At 53.5% G+C, this 24,916-nt stretch overlaps 1 protein-coding gene across 3 annotated transcripts; it reads left to right on the forward strand.

Annotated features, from left to right (window-relative positions):
- The first annotated feature begins 814 nt into the window (after positions 1-814).
- eif3d (eukaryotic translation initiation factor 3, subunit D) lies at positions 815-23,995 on the forward strand. Of its 3 annotated transcripts, none has more exons than XM_038783609.1 (15): positions 815-836; positions 2,970-3,105; positions 5,067-5,112; positions 6,021-6,157; positions 7,162-7,250; positions 9,268-9,340; positions 10,007-10,122; positions 11,191-11,323; positions 13,663-13,810; positions 14,814-14,968; positions 17,834-17,919; positions 19,581-19,710; positions 20,685-20,827; positions 21,806-21,998; positions 23,622-23,995. In XM_038783609.1, exons 2-15 carry the CDS (start codon positions 2,983-2,985, stop codon positions 23,724-23,726), a joined length of 1,677 nt encoding a protein of 558 aa, XP_038639537.1. In that variant the 5' UTR covers positions 815-836; positions 2,970-2,982; the 3' UTR covers positions 23,727-23,995. The 3 variants fall into 3 exon arrangements, with proteins under 3 accessions (XP_038639537.1, XP_038639535.1, XP_038639536.1); XM_038783607.1 differs by lacking the exon at positions 815-836 and adding an exon at positions 1,100-1,252; XM_038783608.1 differs by lacking the exon at positions 815-836 and adding an exon at positions 2,101-2,121.
- Positions 23,996-24,916: the final 921 nt, after the last annotated feature.

A 24,916-nucleotide genomic window follows, 5' to 3' on the forward strand; every position in this document is an offset into this window, starting at 1 on the left:
GTTTACGGGGAGAAGGCAGGAAGATTGGGGTGAGGAAAGAATCAGCCATGGTCGAATGGCGGAGCAGACCCGATGGGCCGAACGGCCTAATCCTGCTCCTGTATCTTATGGACTGCCCGATCCGCTGAGGGTTTCCACCTCGTTCTGTTTTTTGCTTAAACAGACAACCCCGGTCACGGTTGCCTGACTGTTGGTGGGATCTTGCTATGCACAAATGGCCTGCTGCCTTTCCTCGATGGCAATGGTGACTTTGTGGCGAGAGGTACTTCATTGGCTTTAAAGCATTTTGGGAATGATTTGGGAATTATGTGAGATCCCCCCCTTTCCCAGCTGATGGTTTAGACTCCCCCCCGCCTCTTTGCCCAGGCTGGACCATTCCCCCTTCCTCCCCGGGATCTGGAATGCAGAATGCTGCCATTCCGCCTCCGGCCAGCGGGTGGCGATAGGAGTGGGAGGTCAGTCTCAATGACACCGGCGGCCCCTCCTGCCGCCACTCACAGACTCATTGGTCTTTGGAACCGTCACCGCCACGTTGCCGCACTGCCATAAAACAGATTCACTGTCGCGAAACATCAGAGAGCAGGAACCGCGAATATTTGATTTCTTTAGTTCGGTCTGGTGTAAAACCCGGATTTAAATCTGGTCCAGGCCTCGAGCGGAGTTGAAATATTCATTTAAAAACAGTGAAGGCGAGGTTTAATTTTATGACAGTGGTCCGATCTGCTTTCTGACAGTGTGGCGGCAGGGCCGTAAAGTGGATTTGGGGAGGCACCTTTTAACCGAAAGGAAGTTACATTTGGAGCCCACAGGCATCCCTGCCTCAATTTATATCCTGGGTCAGTCGAAAAGCCGACGTTTGAACGACGCAACGGCGAGGGGTTGTTCACGACAGTGTGGGGCGGCGGACGGGCAGCGTTTACGACAGTGTTGCACAACAAGACCGGTTTACGGCAGTGCCGTACAGCAGGCGGGCCTGATTTACGGCAGTACCGCACAGCGGGCGGGCCGGGGTTTACGGCAGTGCCGCGCAGCGGGCGGGCCCGGGTTACGGCAGTGTGGCAGAGCGGGCCCGGTTTACGGCAGCGCCGCACTGAAGGCTCGGTTTACGGCAGCGTGGCAGAGCGGGGCCCGATTCGCGGCAGTGCCGCACAGAGGGTCTAGTTTACGGCAGTGTCGCACAGAAGGCCCGGTTTACGGCGGTGTGGCAGAGCGGGGCCCGGTTTACGGCAGCGTGGCAGAGCGGACGGGCCCGGTAGGTTTGTGGAGTGTTTCTCCGCGTTCCCAATCCGGCGGCATCGGGCCCGGAGGAGCCGCGGGACCGGGAACCCGGCGCGGGGGCGGCTCGGGGCGGCTCCCCCAGTTCCCAGAGCCGGAAATTCCCGCCGGCGGGGGCGTCAAACCGGCAAAAATCCCCCCTCCCTCCCCCCCCCCCCCCTGGGCCGCAGCGATCCCCGTTTGTCAGGGAATTCCCACCCGGACCCGAGATTCCCGGCTGGGCTCCGACAGTCTGACCATCGGATCAGCCACTCCCCAGACAGACAGGCTGCTCACACCCAGAATCAGCTCCCAATTCAGCCAAATCCACCTGCCCTGCACGGGGAGAATCTGCAAACTCCACACGGACACTGACCCGGGATCGAACCCGGGACCTCGGCACCGTGAGGCAGCAGTGCTAACCCACCGTGCCCCCGTGCCGCCCCATCCAACTGCCCAAAGCTGTGCAGGTCGGGGCCTCACGGTAGCATGGTGGTTAGCATAAATGCTTCACAGCTCCAGGGTCCCAGGTTCGATTCCCGGCTTGGGTCACTGTCTGTGCGGAGTCTGCACGTCCTCCCCGTGTGTGCGTGGGTTTCCTCCGGGTGCTCCGGTTTCCTCCCACAGTCCAAAGATGTGCAGGTTAGGTGGATTGGCCATGCTAAATTGCCCGTAGTGTAAGGTTAATGGGGGGATTGTTGGGATACGGGTTACGTGGGTTTGAGTAGGGTGATCATTGCTCGGCACAACATCGAGGGCCGAAGGGCCTGTTCTGTGCTGTACTGTTCTATTCTATTGGCCGCGATAAATTACCCCTTAATGTCCAACAGTTAAGTGGGGTTACTGGGATATGCTGGAGGTACGGACGTAAGTAGAGTTGCTCTTACCAAGGGACGGTGGTTAGCATCAATGCTTCACAGCTCCAGGGCCCCAGGTTCGATTCCCGGCTTGGGTCACTCTGTGCGGAGTCTGCACGTCCTCCCCGTGTGTGCGTGGGTTTCCTCCGGGTGCTCCGGTTTCCTCCCACAGTCCAAAGATGTGCGGGTTAGGTGGATTGGCCATGCTAAATTGCCCGTAGTGTCCTAAAATGTAAGGTTAAGGGGGGGGGGGTTGTTGGGTTACGGGTATAGGGTGGATACGTGGGTTTGAGTGGGGTGATCATTGCTCGGCACAACATCGAGGGCCGAAGGGCCTGTTCTGTGCTGTACTGTTCCATGTTCTATGTATTTTCTTTTCATGTATGGAATGATCTGTTTGAATTGCATGCAGAACAATACTTTTCACTGTACCTTGGTGCACATGACAATAAACTAATACAATCCAATCTGACCTGCCCATCTTTGGGTTGTGGGGGTGTCTCTGTGCGAGTGAGTGCTGCACAGAGAGTGAGTGAGTACTGTGCGAGTGCCGCAGGGGCTACCTATAGAAAGCAATGTCTCCGTGTGGAGTTTGCACATTCTCCCAGTGTCTGCGTGGGAGACTTTCTATAGGTAGCCCCTGCGGCACTCGCACAGTACTGCCGTGGGAGTTTCGGCCTGGATTTTACGGTTAGAGTGGAGTGGGAATTGAATGCACAATCTTCCGGTGAGAGGATTGTCCAGCGACATTCAGGGTGGGGGCAGTGGCGTAAGGGGGACTGTGAGTGAGGACGTTCGGGGCGGACGCTGCTCTCTCCCTCCTCTTTGTTCATTTATTCTTTGGGTGTCTCGTTGCAGCTGATCGTAGAAGATGGCGAAATTCCTGACCCCTGTGATCCAGGATAATCCGTTCGGATGGGGACCGTGCGCAGTCCCAGAACAGTTCAAGGATATGCCCTACCAGCCATTCAGTAAGGGCGATCGTCTGGGGAAGGTACGCTGCCACCTTGGGGGCCACCTCTGGAGCAACAAGGGCCTGTGTGCACTGGCTGACTGATCAAGAACATGTGTATGAACAAGAAGTGTATAAATATTAGGTTTAGGAAACTGTCATTGTCATCTGCTCAGATACACACTGCAAAAAACTAGCAGATCTGTGCCATTGCCCCTGGGGTGGCTGGGAGGGTAGAATTGGCATGCGTGTTCTGGGAGGTGGAGGGAGCCGGGAGGAATGAAGCAGAGGGGATTGGGGTCAAGGCAGTCATTTACAGCACAAAAGAAGGCCATTTGGCCCACTGGGTCCATACTAGCTCCCCGCAGAGCAGTCAAGTCCGTCCACCCCTCCACTTGATCTCTGTAACCCTGCAAGCTTATTTCCAAGTCATCACAGAATCCCTACAGTGCAGAAGAAGGCCATTCAGCCCAACAAGCCTGCGCCGACCCTGCGAAAGAGCATTCCACCTAGGCCAACTCCCCTGCCCTCTCCCCGTAACCCAACCTAATCTCATTTTTGGACACTTAAGGAGTAATTTAGCGTCGCCAATCCACCTACCCTGCGCAGCTTTGGACAGTGGGAAGAAACCGGAGCACCCGGAGGAATCTCACGGGGAGGACGTGCAAACCTCACACAGTCGCCCAAGGCTGGAATTGAACCCGGGTGCTGTGAGGCAGCTGTGTGAAGTTAGCACTGTTGCTTCACAGTGCCAGGGCCCCAGGTTCGATTCCCGGTTCGGGTCACTGTCTGTGCAGAGTCTGCATGTTCTCATCGTGTCTGCGTGGGTTTCCTCCGGGCGCTCCGGTTTCCTCCCACAAGTCCCAAAAGACGAGCTTGTTAGGTGGATTGGACATTCTGAATTCTCCCTCTGTGTACCTGAAAAGGCGCCGGAATGTGGCGACGAGGGGATTTTCACAGTAACTTTATTGCAGTGTTAATGTAAGCCTACTTGTGACAACAATTAGGATTATTATTCAGTGATTAGGCAGGCAAATGAGAGGTTGTTGTTTATTGCGAGGTGGGGGGGTGGGGGGCGGTGGAATATAAAAGTTGGGAAGTTTCGCTACAGTTGTACAGGGCGTTAGTGAGACCACATCTGGAATACTCTGGACAGTTGGAATCTCCTTATTGACGAAAGGATATAAATGTGTTACAAGTTGTTCAGACAAGGCTCACTCGACTGATACCCGGCTGAGGGTGGCTCTATCTAATGAGGAAAGTTTGACCGGCCGAGCCTGTATTGAGTGGAGTTTAGGAGATCGAGAGGTGATCTTATTGAAACATGTAAGATCCTGTAGGGACTTGACAGGGTGGGTGCTGGGAGGATGTTTGCTCTTGTGGGAGAAACGAGGGGCACAGTTTCACAGAATTGCAAATAATATTTTCCCCTGATGGTCGTGGGTCTTTTGGAAGGCTTTCCCGGAGAGGCTGTGGCAATGAATATTGTTAAGGTGGGGGTAGCTAGATTCCTGAGTTAAAGATCATCGGGAGGAGGTGGGAATGTGGTGCTGAGGCCACAATCCGCTCAGCCAATGTCTTGTTGAGCAGTGGAGCTGTCTCGAGGGCGTTGAATGGCCTCCCCCCTAATCTGCACGCTCGTGGACAGCACGTTCAGGTCACGACCACTCGCTGCGTTAAAGAACCATTCGTCCCCTTATTACCTCGCATCTACTGCCCCAAATCCTAAATCTGTGTCCCTGGAGTTGCTGCGAGTGAGACAGGCTGTTGCGGTCGTTGAAGGAGTGTGACAGGGACAGTGTTGTAAGCAGCGTGTGCTGTAGGTGCAGCCTCAGCTCCCGATTAGCAGCAGAGCTTTGTATTTTCTCCTTGACCAGCTTTGGGAGAGTCCGATCAAGGGGGTGAAGTGGTTCATTTAGACAGTGTCACTTCAATGTGAATGTAATAATTGAGAATGTGGCGAGTTACACTCTCTCAGCGTGTGTAACAATTTATATTTGCAGGTTGCTGATTGGACAGGAGCAACGTATCAAGATAAGCGATACACCAGTAAGTATGAGTGTGTACAAGAGGATGTTTTCTAGAACCCGGGGTCTCGTTGAAAATAAGTGGGCGCCCATTTAAAACTGAGATGAGGTGAAATGTTTTCACTGAGGGCAGTTTGTCTCCAGAACTCTTCCTGAGAAGGCGATGGAAACCGAGCCTTTGAATGTTTTAAGGCGAGGTGGATGTCTTGGTTAACAAGGGTGAAAAGTTATTGGGGAGGGGGGAGGTGGAATGCAGAATTGAGGTTACAATCAGATCAGTCAAGATCTTAATAAATGGCGGTGCAAGCTCGAGGGGCCGAATGGCCGCCTCCTGCTCCTGGTTTGTGTGCCATTTCTTGCTGCTGACTATCTCAGCAAACAGCCGCCTGGGCCCGTTCAACGTCCTGTGGGTGAGTTGGCTGTGCAGACCCTGTCAGTATTGTGTCCTGACTTTGAGCTGCTCTCTCTCTTTGTTTTGGAGTTTGGTGGCTATCGATCAGGAGCGGAAACCCAGGCTGTCCAACCTCTCTTCCCCCACCACCCATTCTATTGTAGCTCCTCTGCACAATTGATCCTGGGGTTTTTTGCGCGTGTGTGTGTGTGAGAGCGAGAGTCTGCGTGTTTGTGTACGGCTACGTACAGCCCATCAGCGAATGCTTTCGGATTTGTGAACCCTGGTCAATGCCTCAACCAGCATCGATGCTCTGGTCATTATCACAAATTGTTGTGGGATCTTGCTCTGTACAAATTGGTTGCCGCGTTTCCTACATTACAGCAATGGCTTTGAGAAGTATTTCCTTGGTTGCAGAGTGCTTTGAGGTGCCCTGAGGTTGTGCTATAGGAATCCAGATTCTTTCCAATGTCCCGACGGTTTCGTGCAGCTTAACTGTTCCTGCTAACATGCCACCTCCTCCTCCCTCCCTCCCGCAGATAAATACTCCTCCCAGTTCGGAGGCGGCAGCCAGTACGCTTACTTCCACGAGGAGGATGAGACCAGCTTCCAGCTCGTCGATACCGCCCGCACGCAGAAGACCGCGTACCAGAGGAACCGCATGAGATTCGCTCAGGTAAGCGCCTGGCTCTGCCTGTGTTATCAGGTGGGGAGGGGCTTCTTGACGCAGCGCACGCAGGCGAGGGTGGGAGCCCTGCATCAGATCCGAGCCTGTCCGACCGGCAGCACAAAAAAACGGGGAGAGCCGAGAGACCCATCTACTTAAACAGCATCGGTGAAGAGCGAAGGTTTCAGCTCCGTGACCTTAAGAGATGTTATGGTGTTCGGGCCGGAAAGTGGAGCTGAGTCCACAAAGGATCAGCCGTGATCTCATTAAATGGCGGAGCAGGCTCGAGGGGCCATATGGCCGACTCCTGCTCCTAGTTCTTGTGTTGGCGCAGTGGTTAGCACTGCTGCCTCATGGCATCGAGGACCTGGATTCGATCCGGGCCCTGGGTCACTGCGGAGTTTGCGGGGCAGATGTGCTGGGTAGGTGGATTGGCCACGCTCAATTGCACTTTAATTAGAAACATTTTTTTTTAAAGAGAGATGGGGCATGTCTTAAGTGAGTGCAGAATCAGTGATCTTTTTGCTTGTGTGATTCATCAATGACAGACAAGGTTGTGGTTCGGATTCACGTTGTGTTTGGTTGGACAGTGCAGACTAGCCTGGGTAAAGGAGGTTTAACAAAGACACAGGGAGGCCTTCCTGAGCGAGAGCTGAGCTGATTAGCAGGAGGGAAGCTCGTCTTCAGATATTCCCAATGAGAAATGTCCCTCCCACTCTCCTCTAACTCATTTAAAATTCTTGTTCTGGGACCCAACCCTAACCAGAATGTGAACAAGTCCCTGTTTCCATCATTATTGACCCATGCATTTCTTTTGGGAAGAAGGGACTGCTGTCTGCATGATTTATGAAGAGGTTTTGAGAGATTAAAACTGGGCGTCTTGTCAGTACGGGAGACCTGCGGGTCGTATGTGTTACTGAACAATTTGTCCACGAGTAAAATGGCTTTTCCCGACAGATTGTACATGCTGCTGTTGATTCAGCGCAGGTTTAACTCTGCTTTCCTTATCGCAGCAAAGAAACATGCGACGGGAGAAGGATCGTCGTCAGCTGCTGCAGTTTAACATGCAGACGCTGCCGAAAAGTGCCAAGCAGAAGGAAAGGTGAGTACACGAGTGCCGTTGCTGTTTGTCCAATCCCCTGTTCATTGCTGTCCTATTCTCCTTTCCAAAAGAAGTCCAACATTGCCATCTCTAGCCATCGCGAGTCGATAAACTCAGCTTCCCATCGAGTAATGCCCCTCCCACTATCCTCTAACTCACTTAAATGTCTTGTTCTATGATCCAACCCTCTTTTTAATAAATTTAGAGTACCCAATTCATTTGTTCCAATTTAAGGGGCAATTTAGCGTGTTCAATCCACCTAACCTGCACATCTTTGGGTTGTGGGGGCGAAACCCACGCAGACACGGGGAGAATGTGCAAACTCCACACGAACAGTGACCCAGAGCCGGGATCGAACCCGGGACCTCGGCGCCGTGAGGCAGCAGTGCTAATCACTGCACCACCGTGCTGCCCTTACGATCCAACCCTAACCAGGATGTGAATAAGTGTAACATTGTCCCTGTTTCCATCATTATTGACACATGCGTTTCTTTTGGGAAGAAGGGAATTTTTAAAAAATATGAATTTAGAGTGTCCAATTAATTTTTTCCAATTAAGGGGCAATTTAGTGTGGCCAATCCACCTACCCTGTACATAGAACATAGAACAGTACAGCACAGAACAGGCCCTTCGGCCCTCGATGTTGTGCCGAGCAATGATCACCCCACTTAAACCTACGTAACCCGTATACCCGTAACCCAACAATCCCCCCCATTAACCTTACACTATGGGCAATTTAGCATGGCCAATCCACCTAACCCGCACATCTTTGGACTGTGGGAGGAAACCGGAGCACCCGGAGGAAACCCACGCACACACGGGGAGGATGTGCAGACTCCACATGTTTGGGTTGTGGGGGTGAAACCCACGCAAACACGGGGAGAATGGCAAAACATTCCCTTCGCACAATGTGAGCTGGTATGGCGGGTGGTGCGTTGAGACTGCTGGATGCTACCTACCGCTGTTGGAAGAACATTTATTTTTGAAATGTTGACGTGCTCCGTTTATGTGTTAATAACTCTGGGTTAATGTAGATTTTCCCCAACCTCGGCTGTGTCTCCCAATGCTTTTGTAAAAGATGTATTTTATTACCAGCATGGATCAAAACAGGTTACGACACATAAACACCCCGGGAAACATACTTCCCAGCAATCAACTATACACAGTACAAATTTTCCCCCTTTTTCATCCTTCACCCCCCCCCCCCCCCCCCCCCACTCCCTGTGACAAACTGCCCCTCAAACACAGTCACAAACATCCCCACCTTTCCTTAAACCCCCGTGAAGAGCCCCTTAACTCATACTTTATCTTCTCCAACCGCAGGAAGTCATCCAGGTCACCCAACCAAGCTGCTACCCCCGGTGGTGATGCCGACCGCCACTCCAACAAAATTCGCCACCGTGCAATCAGAGAGGTGAAGGCCAAGACATCGGCCTTCCTCCTCTCCATGAGCTCCGGCTTCTCTGAAACCCCAAATATCGCCACCAAAGGGTCCGGGTCCACCTCCTCCTCCACTATCCTGGCTAAGACCGCAAACACTCCCGCCAGAATCTTCCCAAATTTCCACAACCCCAAAACATGTGGGCGGGGCCAGCGACTCGCACGCACATGGGGAAAGCGTGCGTCGCTGGCCCCGCCCACACCTCTCACACTCATCTGCTACCCCCTGAAAGAACCCACTCGTTCTCACTCAAGTCGTATGCACCCTGTGCACCACCTTAAACTGTATCAGGCTCATCCTTGCACAGGAGGAGATCCCGTTTACCCTACGCAGTGCCTCACTCAGTACTCCCCAATTGATGTCTCTCCCAATGCTGGGTCCTCGAGAGCGACAAACAGCATTGGGCCTTTGATCGTGAGGCTTTTTTTGGGTTGAATAAGCCAGCTGATGCGTGGACACGAAGCTACCCAGGCAGCTCAGCCACCGGTCGGCATTTTCTTTTATCGGGAATTTTAATGGCGCACTTTGGGATGTTCCTTTCCACCTGAGCAAGTTCTGTTCCTCATCTCATTCCAGGGATCGCTTGCGTCTGCAGAAGAAATTTCAGAAGCAGTTTGGCGTGCGGCAGAAATGGGACCAGAAGAATCAGGTCAGACTCTTAATGAAATGAAAATCGCTTATTGTCACAAGTAGGCTTCAATGAAGTTACCGTGAAAAGCCCCTAGTCGCCACATTCTGGCGCCTGTTCAGGGAGGCTGGTACGGGAATTGAACCGTGCTGCTGGCCTGCCTTAGTCTGCTTTAAAAGCCAGCGATTTAGCCCAGTGTGCTAAACCAGCCCCATAAAACATTAGCAGAACGAGTCCCCGTCTGTGTGAAATACACAAAGTGTCTGAGTATGGGGTCACTGAGGGAGAGGGGCGCGCCGCACACTTCACACACCAGCTGCTTGTGTGTGGCTGGTATCCGGCTTTTATCAAGTTGTGGCAGCCATCGCCACCATTATTATTCTGTGGCTCTGGATGTTTTTTGTCTGACAACAAAATGTAAGACACCTCCAGAATGTTTAAGTACAAGTTGTTCTAAGACATGTCTTCAGCACGGGAATTATGGGAAAGTATCCACAGAAGACGGATTTCCAATAGCATCCTGCTGAAATATTTTCCTGATGTGTTTTATTTTGTTGTGGCAATTAAGTGAGAGATCTCCAGCTGCCTCTGTTTCAATGTTTGATCCCTCCAAGAGGATCGCACGGGTTCAGTTACAATCCCCCTTTGCTGGGGTTACTAACACATCCCCCTGTTTGTCACGTACAGCTGAAGCCGAGAGATTCCTCTGTTGAAGTGCGGAGTGATTGGGAGGTGAAGGAAGAGATGGACTTTCCTCGGCTGATGAAGATGAGATACATGGAAGTGGCTGATCCCAGCGACATGTGAGTGTTTCCCCAATAGATTTCTCCCCTTTCCCCGAGCTCCCCACCCACCCTGCCCAGGCCCAGTCACCGCAGGGTGGGCTGTATCTGCGTGCCGTATTGCCTCTGCAAACCACCTCTGCAGCTCTGCCTTTTGAGGTCTTGAGGCTCCAAAGGTGCCCTGAAGGAAAAACAACCTGCCTTTGTTTTGGCTGCAATTTCAAAATCTCTGCTCTCATACGCACTATAGTGGAGTACTGAGGGAGTGCCGCACTGTCAGAGGGTCAGTACTGAGGGAGTGCCGCACTGTCAGAGGGTCAGTACTGAGGGAGTGCCCCACTGTCAGAGGGTCAGTACTGAAGGAGCGCCGCACTGTCAGAGGGTCAGTACTGAGGGAGTGCTGCACTGTCAGAGGGTCAGTACTGAGGGAGTGCTGCCCTGTCAGAGGGTCAGTACTGAGGGAGTGCTGCCCTGTCAGAGGGTCAGTACTGAGGGAGTGCTGCACTGTCAGAGGGTCAGTACTGAGGGAGTGCCGCACTGTCAGAGGGTCAGTACTGAGGGAGTGCCGCACTGTCAGAGGGTCAGTACTGAGGGAGTGCCGCACTGTCAGAGGGTCAGTACTGAGGGAGTGCTGCACTGTCAGAGGGTCAGTGCCGCGCTGCCAGTTTAGCTCAGTTGGCTGGACAGCTGGTTCCTGACGCAGAGCGAGGCCAGCACCGTGGGTTCAATTCCCGCACCGGCTGAGGTTATTGATGGCGGCTCCACCTTCTCAATCTTGTTCCCTGCCTGAGGTGGTGTGACCCTCGGGTTAAATCACCACCAGTCAGCTCTCCTCCTCAAAGGGAGAAAAGCAGCCTACGGTTATCTGGGTCTGTGGCGACTTTAACTTGCTGAGGGAGTGCTGCACTGTCACTTCGGATAAGATATTCTACGGTTAAACTTGATTCCTGTCTGCCCCATGCGGTGCACCCTTTGAAGCAGAGTCTCACAATTCTCCCAGGTGTCCAGATATTTTTCCCTTCTCCCATTCCACTAGAACAGACGAGCTGGTCACTGTCTGATTGCTGTGTTGGGTTCCTGTTCCCTCAGAGAGTGCTGTGGTACACTGGAGTACTATGACAAGGCGTTCGACCGAATAACAACCCGGAACGAGAAATCACTGAGAAGCATCAAGAGGATTTTCCACACTGTGACCACCACTGACGACCCTGTCATCCGTAAGGTTAGTTCACAGATCAGAGCTCGTTGTAAGAGGTGTTGGGGCAGTAATGCTCGGCCAGTTAATCTTAAACCTCGCACTGATGGATGTTTGCTGGAGCTGAAACCCATGAAGGGAGATGGAGCCGAGGTACGTGGTCGGCCCCACAATCTAACTGAAGAGCAGAGAAGGTGCTGAGTGAGTTCCCCCCTGTTCTACCTTGTGCAGTGTGGCCAGTCTTCATTTGAGTGTCGTTTTTTTGCTGTGCAAGCTCCAGTCAGCATTACTGCGTGACAGGATGGTCATCCTTCTAGTAACGTAGAAAATGGGAGCAGGACGAGGCCTTTCTGTCTTTCGAGCCTGTTCAGCCGTTCATTATCATCATGGCTGATCATCTAACTCAATAGCCAAATCCCGCCTTCCCCCTCCATATCCTTTGATCCCCTTTGGGCAGCACAGTAGCACAAGTGGCTAGCACTCTGGCTTCACAGTGCCAGGGTCCCAGGTTCGATTCTCGGCTTGGGTCATTGTTTGTGCGGAGTCTGCACGCTCTCCCCGTATCTGCGTGGGTTTCCTCCGGGTGCTCCGGTTTCCTCCCACGGTCCAAAGAAGTGCAGGTTAGGTAGATTGGCCATGATAAATTGCCCTTAGTGACCAAAACCGTTAGGAGGGTTTATCGGGTTACGGGGATAGGGTGGCAGTGAGGGCTTAAGTGGGTTGGTGCAGACTCGATGGGCTGAATGGCCTCCTTCTGCACGGTATGTTCTCTGTTTGCCCTAAGTGCTGTATCTCACTGCTTCTTGAAAACATACAATGTTTTGGACTCAACTATTTCCTGTGGTAACGAATTTCACCAGCTCACCACTCTCTGGGTGAAGAAATTTCTCCTCGTCTCTGTCCTAAATGGTCTACCCCATATCCTCAGACTGTGACCCCTGGTTCTGGACGCCCCCGCCATCGGGAACATCCTTCCAGCATCTACCCTGTCCAGTCCGATTAGAATTTTCTAGGTTTCTATGAGATTCCCCCCTCATTCTTCTGAACTCCAGCGAGAACAATCCTAACCGATTCAATCTCTCCTCGTACGTCAGTCCTGCCATCTCAGGAATCAGTCTGGTAAACCTTGGTTGCACTCTCTCTAGCGCAGATAAGGAGACCAAAACTGCCCACAATACTCCATGTGTGGCCTCACCAAGGCCCTGTATATTTGCAGCAAGACATCCCTGCTCCTGTACTCTAATCCTCTCGCTATGAAGGTCAACATACCATTGGCCTTCTTTACCGCCTGCTGTACCTGCATGCTTACCTTCAGTGACTGGTGTACGAGGACACCCAGGTCTCGTTGCACATTCCCCTCTCCTAATTTATGATCATTCAGATAATCTGCCGCCTTGTTTTTGCTACCAAAGTGGATAACCTCGTATTTATCCAAATTATACTGTATCTGCCATTCATTTGCCCACTCGCTCAACTTGTCCAAATCACATTGAAGCATCTCTGCATCCTCCTCACAGCTCACCCTCCCACCCAACTTGGTGTCATCTGCAAATTTGGAGATATTTCATTTTGTTCCATCATCTAAATCATTAATATAAATTGTGAATAGCCAGGGTCCCAGCACCGATCCCTGCGGTACCCCATTAGTCACTGCCTGTCATTTGGAAAAGACCTGTTAATTCCTACTCTTTGTTTCCACTGCCAACCAGTTTTCTATCCATCCCCACACACTACCCCTAATCCCATGCGATTTAATTTTACACATTAATCTCTTATGCGGAACTGTGTGAAAAGATTGCTGAAAATCCAAATAAAGCACATTGGCTGGCTCCCTCTTGTCAACTTTCCGAGTCACATCCTCAAAAAATTCCAATCTATTTGTCAAGCATGATTTCCCTTTCGTAAATCCATGCTGACTCTGTCCGATCCTGCCTCTGTTTCCCAAGTGCTCTGCTATAAAATCTTTGATTAATGGATTCGAGAATTTTCCCCACTACTGACATCAGGTAGTGCTGGTCTATAATTTATCATTTGTCCACTCGGTGTGCATGAAGCTGTGTGCAATGTCCAGAACAGTCAGCCATCTGTTTGCACTGTTGCAGTCTCCGCTGATGGCGTTTCCTTGATAGTGTTAGGTTGATGTTGCTGCACTTGTCCTCCGGAACCCTGGCTGTCTTGCGTCTCCGTTTATTTGTGCTCTGTCAGAAACTGGAATTAGTGTGCTGGCCAAAGTCCGAACTCCGTGATCTCCCTCCCTCCCGTAAACGGAGTTTGAGGTTGTTGGCTGTTTCTGTCTAATTGAACGAGAGCTATTCCCTGTGCCGTGGTTTTGGAGTGAGTGGTTGATTGTCTCCGTGTGTTAACAGCTGGCCAAGTCTCAGGGGAATGTGTTTGCAACAGACGCCATCCTGGCCACTCTGATGTGCTGCACCAGATCCGTCTATTCCTGGGACATCATCGTGCAACGGGTCGGATCCAAGCTCTTCTTCGACAAACGTGACCACTCGGACTTTGGTAAGGAGAAAATTGCCAATGCAGGCATTGTGTCAGATAACATAAGAACTAGGAGCAGGAGTAGGCCATCTGGCCCTTCGAGCCTGCTCCGCCATTCAATGGGATCATGGCTGATCTTTTGTGGATTCAGCTCCACTTTCCGGCCCGAACACCATAACCCTTAATCCCTTTATTCTTCAAAAAACTATCTATCTTTACCTTAAAAACATTTAATGAAGAAGCCTCAACTGCTTCACTGGGCAAGGAATTCCATAGATTCACAACCCTTTGGGTGAAGAAATTCCTCCTAAACTCAGTCGTAAATTTACTTCCCCTTATTTTGAGTCTATGCCCCCTAGTTCTGCTTTCACCCGCCAGTGGAAACAACCTGCCCGCATCTATCCTATCTATTCCCTTCATAATTTTACATGTTTCTATAAGATCCCCCCCTCATCCTTCTAAATTCCAACGCGTACAGTCCCAGTCTACTCAACCTCTCCTCATAATCCAACCCCTTCAGCTCTGGGATTAACCTAGTGAATCTCCTCTGCACACCCTCCAGTGCCAGTACGTCCTTTCTCAAGTATGGAGACCAAAACTGAACACAATACTCCAGGTGTGGCTTCACTAACACCTTATACAATTGCAACATAACCTCCCTAGTCTTAAACTCTATTCTTCTAGCAATGAAGGACAAAATTCCATTTGCCTTCTTAATCACCTGTAAGCCAACTTTCTGTGACTCATGCACTAGCACACCCGGGTCTCTCTGCAGAGCTGCATGTTTTAATATTTAATCATTTAAATAATAATCCCGTTTGCTGTTATTCCTACCAAAATGGATAACCTCACATTTGTCAACATTGTATTCCATCTGCCATTGCATTTTACCCCTCCCCCTCTGTGCCGTGCACAATAAAATATCCCAGCACTGAGAATCTTTTTTTATTGTCCGGCTGATGATTGGGTCTGATGGTCAGAGGGTGCCGCGGCTGCTTGTTAACTTGCTCTTTTTATCATCCAGACCTCCTAACGGTCAGCGAAACCGCGAACGAGCCCCCACAAGATGAAGGGAATTCTTTCAATTCTCCCCGTAACTTGGCCATGGAGGCCACTTACATCAACCACAACTTTTCTCAGCAATGCCTGAAGATGGTGCGAAAAGGGACACCAAGCGACGTAAGCAACTGGTCTGTAAACCCTCGAGGTTTAGCTTAAAAGGTGCCAAAGCGGCTGCGCTCCCATCCACCCCCGCCAAACCCAGTGATAGTTGCCACGCTAAGAGGGAGGAGCCAACTCCGACAACACGATGCACTAGTGGCAATGTCCGCCATGGTGACATTGGATACCTCCTTCAAAACCTGGAGACATAGGACAGCACGGTGGCGTTGTGGTTAGCACTGCTGCCTCACAGCGCTGAGGTCCCAGGTTCGACCCCGGCTCTGGGTCACTGTCCGTGTGGAGTTTGCACATTCTCCCCGTGTCTGCGTGGGTTTCGCCCCCACAACCCAAAGATGTGCAGGGTAGGTGGATTGGCCACACTAAATTGCCCCTTAATTGGAAAAAATGAATTGGGTACTCTAAATTTGTTTTTTAAAAAGCTGGAGACAGGACGGTACGTGCGACTAAGAAACTTCCTCCTCAAGAAGGCAGCACAACACTCCCTGCTGGACAGACTTCTGACCAAGGGCGGACTAAGGGACAGTAACTACATCAAATGCAAGGTTTTGTTCCTGTGTTTCACGGGCTTTTTTTGGGATTAGGCAGTTTCTCCGGTTCGGTCATTTTTGACAAGCGGAGCCTTTCCTGGGTTTGGAAAGGGTGAAATATTATCTGGCGTTTGGGTCCTTTGGTTATGTGGGTGTTGGAGGGACTCGCTGTCCTCGGGGTGGTCAGCACGGCAGTCAGCGCAACATCCCAGTGGCGGTCAGCGCGGAGTCCCAGTGGCGGTCAGCGCGGAGTCCCAGTGGCGGTCAGCACGGAGTCCCAGTGGCGGTCAGCGCGGAGTCCCAGTGGCGGTCAGCGCGGAGTCCCAGTGGCGGTCAGCGCGGAGTCCCAGTGGCGGTCAGCGCGGAGTCCCAGTGGCGGTCGGCGCACCGTCCCAGTGGCGGTCGGCGCAGCGTCCCAGTGGCGGTCGGCGCAGCGTCCCAGTGGCGGTCAGCGCAGCGTCCCAGTGGCGGTCAGCGCAGCGTCCCAGTGGCGGTCAGCGCAGCGTCCCAGTGGCGGTCAGCGCAGCGTCCCAGTGGCGGTCAGCGCAGCGTCCCAGTGGCGGTCAGCGCAGCGTCCCAGTGGCGGTCAGCGCAGCGTCCCAGTGGCGGTCAGCGCAGCGTCCCAGTGGCGGTCAGCGCAGCGTCCCAGTGGCGGTCAGCGCAGCGTCCCAGTGGCGGTCAGCGCAGCGTCCCAGTGGCGGTCAGCGCAGCGTCCCAGTGGCGGTCAGCGCAGCGTCCCAGTGGCGGTCAGCGCAGCGTCCCAGTGGCGGTCAGCGCAGCGTCCCAGTGGCGGTCAGCGCAGCGTCCCAGTGGCGGTCAGCGCAGCGTCCCAGTGGCGGTCAGCGCAGCGTCCCAGTGGCGGTCAGCGCAGCGTCCCAGTGGCGGTCAGCGCAGCGTCCCAGTGGCGGTCAGCGCAGCGTCCCAGTGGCGGTCAGCGCAGCGTCCCAGTGGCGGTCAGCGCAGCGTCCCTGCGGCTGTCAGCGCAGCGTCCCTGCGGCAGTCAGCGCAGCGTCCCTGCGGCAGTCAGCGCACCGTCCCTGCGGCAGTCAGCGCACCGTCCCTGCGGCAGTCAGCGCACCGTCCCTGCGGCTGTCAGCGCACCGTCTCTGTGGCGGTCAGCGCGGCGTCCCTGCGGCGGTCAGCGCACCGTCTCTGTGGCGGTCAGCGCACCGTCCCTGCGGCGGTCAGCGCGGCGTCCCTGCGGCGGTCAGCGCACCGTCTCTGTGGCGGTCAGCGCACCGTCCCTGCGGCGGTCAGCGCGGCGTCCCTGCGGCGGTCAGCGCACCGTCCCAGCGGCGGTCAGCGCACCGTCTCTGTGGCGGTCAGCGCACCGTCCCTGCGGCGGTCAGCGCACCGTCCCTGAGGCGGTCAGCGCGGCGTCCCTGAGGCGGTCAGCGCACCGTCCCTGAGGCGGTCAGCGCGGAGTCCCAGCGGCGGTCAGCGCACCGTCCCTGAGGCGGTCAGCGCGGCGTCCCTGAGGCGGTCAGCGCGGCGTCCCAGCGGCGGTCAGCGCACCGTCCCTGCGGCGGTCAGCGCACCGTCCCTGAGGCGGTCAGCGCGGAGTCCCAGCGGCGGTCAGCGCACCGTCCCTGCGGCGGTCAGCGCACCGTCCCTGCGGCGGTCAGCGCACCGTCCCTGAGGCGGTCAGCGCGGAGTCCCAGCGGCGGTCAGCGCACCGTCCCTGAGGCGGTCAGCGCGGCGTCCCTGAGGCGGTCAGCGCGGCGTCCCTGAGGCGGTCAGCGCGGCGTCCCTGAGGCGGTCAGCGCGGCGTCCCTGAGGCGGTCAGCGCGGCGTCCCTGAGGCGGTCAGCGCACCGTCCCTGCGGCGGTCAGCGCACCGTCCCTGCGGCGGTCAGCGCACCGTCCCTGCGGCGGTCAGCGCACCGTCCCTGCGGCGGTCAGCGCACCGTCCCTGCGGCGGTCAGCGCACCGTCCCTGCGGCGGTCAGCGCACCGTCCCTGCGGCGGTCAGCGCAGCGTCCCTGCGGCGGTCAGCGCACCGTCCCTGCGGCGGTCAGCGCACCGTCCCTGCGGCGGTCAGCGCACCGTCCCTGCGGCGGTCAGCGCACCGTCCCTGCGGCGGTCAGCGCACCGTCCCTGCGGCGGTCAGCGCACCGTCCCTGCGGCGGTCAGCGTGGCGGTCAGCGCACCGTCCCTGCGGCGGTCAGCGCACCGTCCCTGCGGCGGTCAGCGCGGCGTCCCTGCGGCGGTCAGCGCGGCGTCCCAGTGGCGGTCAGCGCGCTGTCTCTTGGGCCCGGGTATTTTTCTTCAGTTATTTTAGCTGCTGCCTTGTCATGTGACCCGGTTTACACTCTCCTTTATCTCTCTCTCCTCTAGGGCATTGAGAAATACAAGTTCCCAAATCCAAACCCTTTTGTGGAGGACGATGTGGACAAGAATGAGGTGGCTTCAGTGGGATACAGGTGGGAAAGGAAGCTGCTCACTCCGAGAGCACGTGAATGGAGTTTGTGTGAACTCACTGGATTTGATCCTCTGATTAATAACAATGTGAAGGATGGTTTGGGCAAGTGACTTAATGCGATACAAGATGATGCTACCAGCAGCAAATCCATAGAATCCTTACAATGCAGAGGAAGGCCAATCGGCCCATCGAGTCTGCACCGACCCTGCGAAAGAGCATCCTACCTAGGCACACTCCCCCGCCCTATCCCTGTAACCCCACGCAGACACGGGAGAATGTGCAAACTCCACGCGGACAGTGACCCGGGGCCAGGATCGAACCTGGGTCCTTGGCGCTGTGAGGCAGCAGTGCTAACCACTGTGCCACCGTGCTGCCCCATAGGACTTTCGAAATGGAAAGAAAAGTACAGGGGGTGCCTGTAGAGAGACTTTCGGGTTCAGGTTCAAAGATTTTTAAAATGCCAGGAACAAATGTAGAAAGTAATCAAAAACGCTAATGGCTTTTATATCGAGAGCATTGGAATATAAAGACACGGGTGATGCTGCAACTTTACAAAACCCTGGTTAGACTCCACTTGGAGTCACTGGGAGCAGTTCTGGGCGCCGCACCTTAGGAAGGATATTTTGGCCTTGGAGGGAGTGCAAGGCAGGTTTACAAGAATGATACCTGGACTAATGGGGTTGTTACAAAGAGAGATTACACAAATTAGGCCTGTTTTCGCTAGAATTTAGAAAGTTACGGTGATCTGATCGAAGTATTCAAGATATTAACAGGGAAAGACAGGGTGGATAAAGATAAACTATTTCCACTGGGTGGAGATTCTAAAACTCGGGGACAGAGTCTAAAAATTAGGACCAGTCCGTTCAGGGGAGATGTTGGGAAGAACTTCTTCACTCAAAGGGTGGTAGAGGTTTGGAATTCTCTCCCACACACGGCAGCTGAAGCTGGAACAGTTGCTCATTTTCAATCTGAGATTTTTGTTAAGCGAAGATATTAAGGGATATGGGCCAACGGCAGGTCTATGGAGTTGGGTCACAGATCAGCCACAATCTCATTGAATGGCGAGACGGGCTCGAGGGGCTGTTCCTATGAGACACCTGTGTGCAGCAATGGGTGCTGAGGTCCTGAGTAGGGACAGCATCATGTGACGATAAGGACTGGTGCCTTGGATCAAACGGCTCTGAGACTCACGATGGAATCCACCACCTGCCGGCAGTCCCACAATGTTTTTAAGATATTCATTCTCGAGATGTGGGCGTCGCTGGCTCGACCAGCATTTATTACACCTCCCTGGTTGCCCTAAGCTGCGGCTATTTCAGGGGACAGTTAAGATTCGGTCACGCTGGTGTGGACCCAGCATCACTCTTGGGCCCATACTGGGTAAAGGAAGGCAACTTCCCTTACCGCCATTTTCTTAATGATCATGGACACTTTACTAATCCCAGCCTTGTATTTCCCCATTTTGAGTTCACATACCCCGCAGAGATGGCGGGATTTAAACTCTTGCTTTCTGATCTATTTGTTCTGTATCCTGACCACACCTTTGGTGTGGTCGTTATAATCCCACTGACTACGTTGATTAAATCTCAAGTGGCTGATGTCCTTTTGACTGTTGCAGCGTGTCTCCGCCTCACTCAGTTCCCTCTGAATCGCTTCCTGCAGGTATCGGAGGTGGAAGCTGGGAGAGGACATCGACCTGATTGTGCGATGTGAGCATGATGGAGTCATGACGGGTGCCAACGGCGAAGTGTCTTTCATCAATGTCAAAACTCTGAACGAGTGGGACTCACGGGTAGGGACCAAGATCTCACACGGTACTGCAATCTCCGAGTGATTGCCGTAAAAGCTGCTGTCACCAAAGAGTGTCAGTATTTACAGGGAGTCCCCGGGGAGTGTGTCAGTGTTTACAGGGGGTCCCCGGGGAGTGTGTCAGTATTTACAGGGGGTCCCGGGGAGTGTGTCAGTATTTACAGGGGGTCCCCGGGGAGTGTGTCAGTATTTACAGGGGGTCCCGGGGAGTGTGTCAGTATTTACAGGGGGTCTCCGAGGAGTGTGTCAGTATTTACAGGTGGTCCCCGGAGAGTGTGTCAGTATTTACAGGGGGTCCCCGGAGAGTGTGTCAGTATTTACAGGGGGTCCCCGGAGAATGTGTCAGTATTTACAGGGGGTCCCCGGGGAGTGTGTCAGTATTTACAGGGGTTTGCCGGGGAGTGTGTCAGTATATACAGGGGGTCCCTGGGGAGTATGTCAGTATATACAGGGGGTTCCCCGGGGATGGTGTGTCAGTATTTACAGCGGACCCCCCGGGGATGGTGTGTCAGTATTTACAGGGGGGGGGGGGTCCCCGGGGATGGTGTGTCAGTATTTACAGGGGGTCCCCGGGGAGTGTGTCAGTATTTACAGGGAGTCCCCGGGGAGTGTGTCAGTATTTACAGCAGGTCTCCCGGGGTTGGTGTGTCAGTATTTACAGGGGATCTCTGAGGAGTGTGTCAGTATTTACAGGGGGTCCCTGGGGAGTGAGTCAGAATTATCAGGGGGCCCGGCTTGAATGGTTGGTGAGTGAGCTCTTGGCTGGGTAATCCAGCAGTTTCCATGTTTGGATCATTTGTTAAGTGTTTGTAAGAACATGTCTGGCCTCTTCGAGTCGGTTGTGGAGTTGATGTTAATAGTAAGGTCGGGGGCTCCTGGTGTATTGCTGCGAGCTGTAGTCTATCTGGGGAGCTGCAGACTATCTGGGGGACATTGTATTTCTGTTTCCCTGTGCAGTACTGTAATGGGGTGGACTGGCGGCAGAAACTGGATTCACAGAGGGGGGCAGTCCTTGCCACGGAGTTGAAGAATAACAGCTACAAGCTCGCTCGATGGACCTGCTGTGCATTGCTGGCTGGAACGGAGTATCTGAAACTCGGGTAAGGATGCTGGACTTTGGCGCGTGAGATTTGGAAATTTCGAACAGTTTTTTTTTTTAAAGTTCTGAATGTAGATGGATTTTGGTCCACGAGTTTCAATTAATTGTGTTTAATCCCAAACTTCATGTCTGAGATATGGTTCCTCTTTGCTGCAAATATTCTTCTCAGCCGCGGCTAAGTCTAAGATATTGGGTTCAAGCCCCATCCAGGGCCAGAACCACAGACTGTCAGACCCAGTGCATTATGGAGGGCTCGCTGCACTGTCAGAGGGTCAGTACTGAGGGAGTGCCGCACTGTCAGAGGGTCAGTACTGAGGGCTCGCTGCACTGTCAGAGGGTCAGTACTGAGGGAGTGCTGCACTGTCAGAGGGTCAGTACTGAGGGAGTGCTGCACTGTCAGAGGGTCAGTACTGAGGGAGTGCCGCACTGTCAGAGGGTCAGTACTGAGGGAGTGCTGCACTGTCAGAGGGTCAGTGCTGAGGGAGTGCCGCACTGTCAGAGGGTCAGTACTGAGGGAGTGCTGCACTGTCAGAGGGTCAGTACTGAGGGAGTGCCGCACTGTCAGTTTTTCAGGTAGATGCAAAAGACCCGGTTGTTATCGGAGGAAGATTTGGGGAGTTCCTGCTGATGTCCTGGGGTCAATATTTAGATTTTTGTATGAAACAAAATTTCAGTATCTTGTTCCCATCTGCAGCCGTCGCTTCCTCCTACAATTCACAAACTCTTAAAATACCAGCAATAGTTGGGCTGTAGATGCCGACTCTGACCTGTCCTTATTCGGTCAGTGCAGTGTGGATCACAACGGTGAATGTGTGACTGTTGGCTAGTGGATCCGTGCTCTCACTCCCTCTCTCTGTTTTTTTTTAATAAACAATTTTATTGAGGTAGTTTTTGGCTTTATAAACAGTTACAGACATCATCAGAAAGGAAGCAAAAAAGGCAAAAATGTGCAAACATCTCTCCCTCTCTCTGTTTGAAGGTACGTTTCCCGATTCCACATCAAGGACTCCTCTCGTCACGTGGTCCTGGGCACCCAACAGTTCAAGCCCAACGAGTTTGCCAGTCAGATTAACCTGAGTATGGAGAACGCCTGGGGAATCCTGCGCTGTGTCATTGACATCTGCATGAAGTTGGAGGAGGGCAAATACCTTATCCTGAAAGACCCTAACAAGGTGAGCTCTGCTGGGGTGGGTGTGTGTGTGTGAGTGGCTCCACCTCTGGGTCATACAGGAGGGACCAGTTGCTACAGCATCTGGTTTATGCTGTGCACCGACCGGTTTAAGGAGAAGCTGCATGAAAGAGGGATAGACGGTTAGGCGCGAGGCAGTAGAGTGGGTCATGAGGCTCGTGGAGAATAAACATTGACCCATTGGCTCGAATGGCCTGTGACGTGAATTCTGTGCCCTGTATTCGCCGGGGAACTGCGCGCAGGGGTTTTTCACTGTGGGTCCAATTTCAGTAGGAAGCTGAATGATCCGGCACATTGGATGTAGTTATCTGCATCCTCTTGTCAGTTTTAATTCTGCGCAGCCTTGCACTCTGTAACAATTGGAACGCTGAGCTGTGAATTCAGAGGCCGAAAAAGCATCTGCAGTTCATGCTTGCCTTCATCGGACGGGGCATTGAGTTTAAAAATTAGCAAGTCATGTTGCAGCTTTATAGAATATAGTGTTCAATTCTGGTCGCCACACTACCAGGAGGATGTGGAGGCTTTGGAGAGGGTGCAGTAAAGATTTACCAAGATGTTGCCTGGTTATGGAGGGCATTAGCTATGAGGAGAGGTTGAATAAACTCGCAACGATGTAGGTTGAGGGGCGACCTGATAGAGGTCTACAAGATTGAGGGGTATGGACAGAGTGCATAATCAGAAGTTTTTTCCCAGGGTGGAAGAATCAATTACTAGGGGGCGTAGGTTTACGGTACGAGGGGCAAGGTTTACAGGGGATGTACGAGGGAAGTTTTCTTTTACACAGAGGGTAGTGGGAGCCTGGAACTCGTGGCCGGGGGAGGTGGTAGAAGCAGATGCGATAGGGCAGCACGGTAACACAGTGGTTAGTACCGTTGCTTCACAGCAGCAGGGTCCTAGGTTCGATTCCCGGCTTGGGTCACTGTCTGTGCGGAGTCTGCATGTTCTCCCCGTGTCTGCGTGGGTTTCCTCCGGGTGCTCCGGTTTCCTCCCACAGTCCAAAGATGTGCGGGTTAGGTGGATTGGCCGTGATAAATTGCCCTTGGATTAGGTGGGGTTGCTGGGTTACAGGGATAGGGTGGAAGTGTGGGCTTAAGCAGGGTGCTCTTTCTGAGGGCTGGTGCAGACTCGATGGGCTGAATGGCCTCCTTCTGCACTGTTTTGTTTTTTAAAATTCTAGTGACTTTTAAGGGGTGTCTTGACAAATACATGAATAGGGTGGGAATAGAGGGATAGGAACTCTGGAAGGGTAGGGGGTTTGAGTGCAAGCGGGCAGCATGGTCCATGCAGGCTTGAAGGGCCGTAGTGCCTGTTACTGTGCTGTAACTTTCTTGTTTATATGACTGAGGCAGGAATGAATGGCGGTGGGTGGGGGGTTGGGTGGGGTGGGGGGATGTGCCTGGTTTATTTTTTGGCAGTAGGCTGTGATCGTTGGGAGTGGTGGTGAGGGTTCCCACCTGTGGCCATGGTGTGTGCAGGCGAGGTGAGAGCCACTGTGTTGAGTGGAAGCTCCCTCCTGGTGCTGTGAACACTGGCTGGTGTGTTGATCTGTTTGAGCTGTGCTGGTTTGCTGCTGAACCCGTCCTTCCGTCTCTCTCCCTGTCCGCAGCAAGTCATCCGTGTCTACAGCCTCCCCGATGGCACCTTCAGCTCTGAAGAAGATGAGGATGATGATGATGACGATGACGACGAAGAGGAGGATGGCGCGCAGTGAGGGGCATTGAAACCCCCCCCCACCCCCCTCAATGGGAAACTCATAGAATTGACCAGGTCTTACCAGCACCACACTCGGGCCAGCATTTTACAGCCCCTCCTGTCCCGTGGGATGTTCTGCTCCCTTAGAACTAGAATTTAAATGTCCCAACACATTCGCCGGGGAGCCGCACAGTGGAGGGGCCCTAACAACCTGGTCATAAGGTTCACTCAGTGTAGCAAGGGGAGGCATGAATACAAGTCATTCATTGTACACCCACTCAAACAAAACTCTGCTCGAGTCCTGCCCCCCAGTCATTTTTATCCAGAAACCCTAACTCCAGTTGGGGTGGCGATTCTCTGCTACATCTTTCCAAGTGTCGTTACTCCAGTGTCAGACTGTGGGACTTGTCACAGCTGACCCAACCAGCAAAGGGCTACCCTCAGAACTACTGACCCCATGTCCTCCCTTTACAGCCCCTGGTGGACCTCCTGTGAGTTTCCAGCAATTTCTGTCATTACTCCTGCCCTCCGCTGAAATTCACTCAAACGCTTTGCAATTGGAGCCAGCTGGAAGTAGAAATTCGTACTGATGTCTCTGCCTTGCTCTCTCTCTCGGTCTCTGCCTCCCTCTCTCTCTCTGCCTCCCTCTCTCTCTCGGTCTCTGCCTCCCTCTCTCTCTCGGTCTCTGCCTCCCTCTCTCTCTCGGTCTCTGCCTTCCTCTCTCTCTCTCGGTCTCTGCCTTCCTCTCTCTCTCTCGGTCTCTGCCTTCCTCTCTCTCTCTCGGTCTCTGCCTTCCTCTCTCTCTCTCGGTCTCTGCCTTCCTCTCTCTCTCTCGGTCTCTGCCTTCCTCTCTCTCTCTCGGTCTCTGCCTTCCTCTCTCTCTCTCGGTCTCTGCCTTCCTCTCTCTCTCTCGGTCTCTGCCTTCCTCTCTCTCTCTCGGTCTCTGCCTTCCTCTCTCTCTCTCGGTCTCTGCCTTCCTCTCTCTCTCTCGGTCTCTGCCTCCCTCTCTCTCTCTCGGTCTCTGCCTCCCTCTCTCTCTCTCTCGGTCTCTGCCTCCCTCTCTCTCTCTCTCGGTCTCTGCCTCCCTCTCTCTCTCTCTCTGTCTCTGCCTCCCTCTCTCTCTCTCTCTGTCTCTGCCTCCCTCTCTCTCTCTGTCTCTGCCTCCCTCTCTCTCTCTCTCTCTCGGTCTCTGCCTCCCTCTCTCTCTCT

This window comes from Scyliorhinus canicula, chromosome 23 (genome assembly GCF_902713615.1).
Source record: "Scyliorhinus canicula chromosome 23, sScyCan1.1, whole genome shotgun sequence".
Taxonomy (NCBI): Eukaryota; Metazoa; Chordata; class Chondrichthyes; order Carcharhiniformes; family Scyliorhinidae; genus Scyliorhinus; species Scyliorhinus canicula.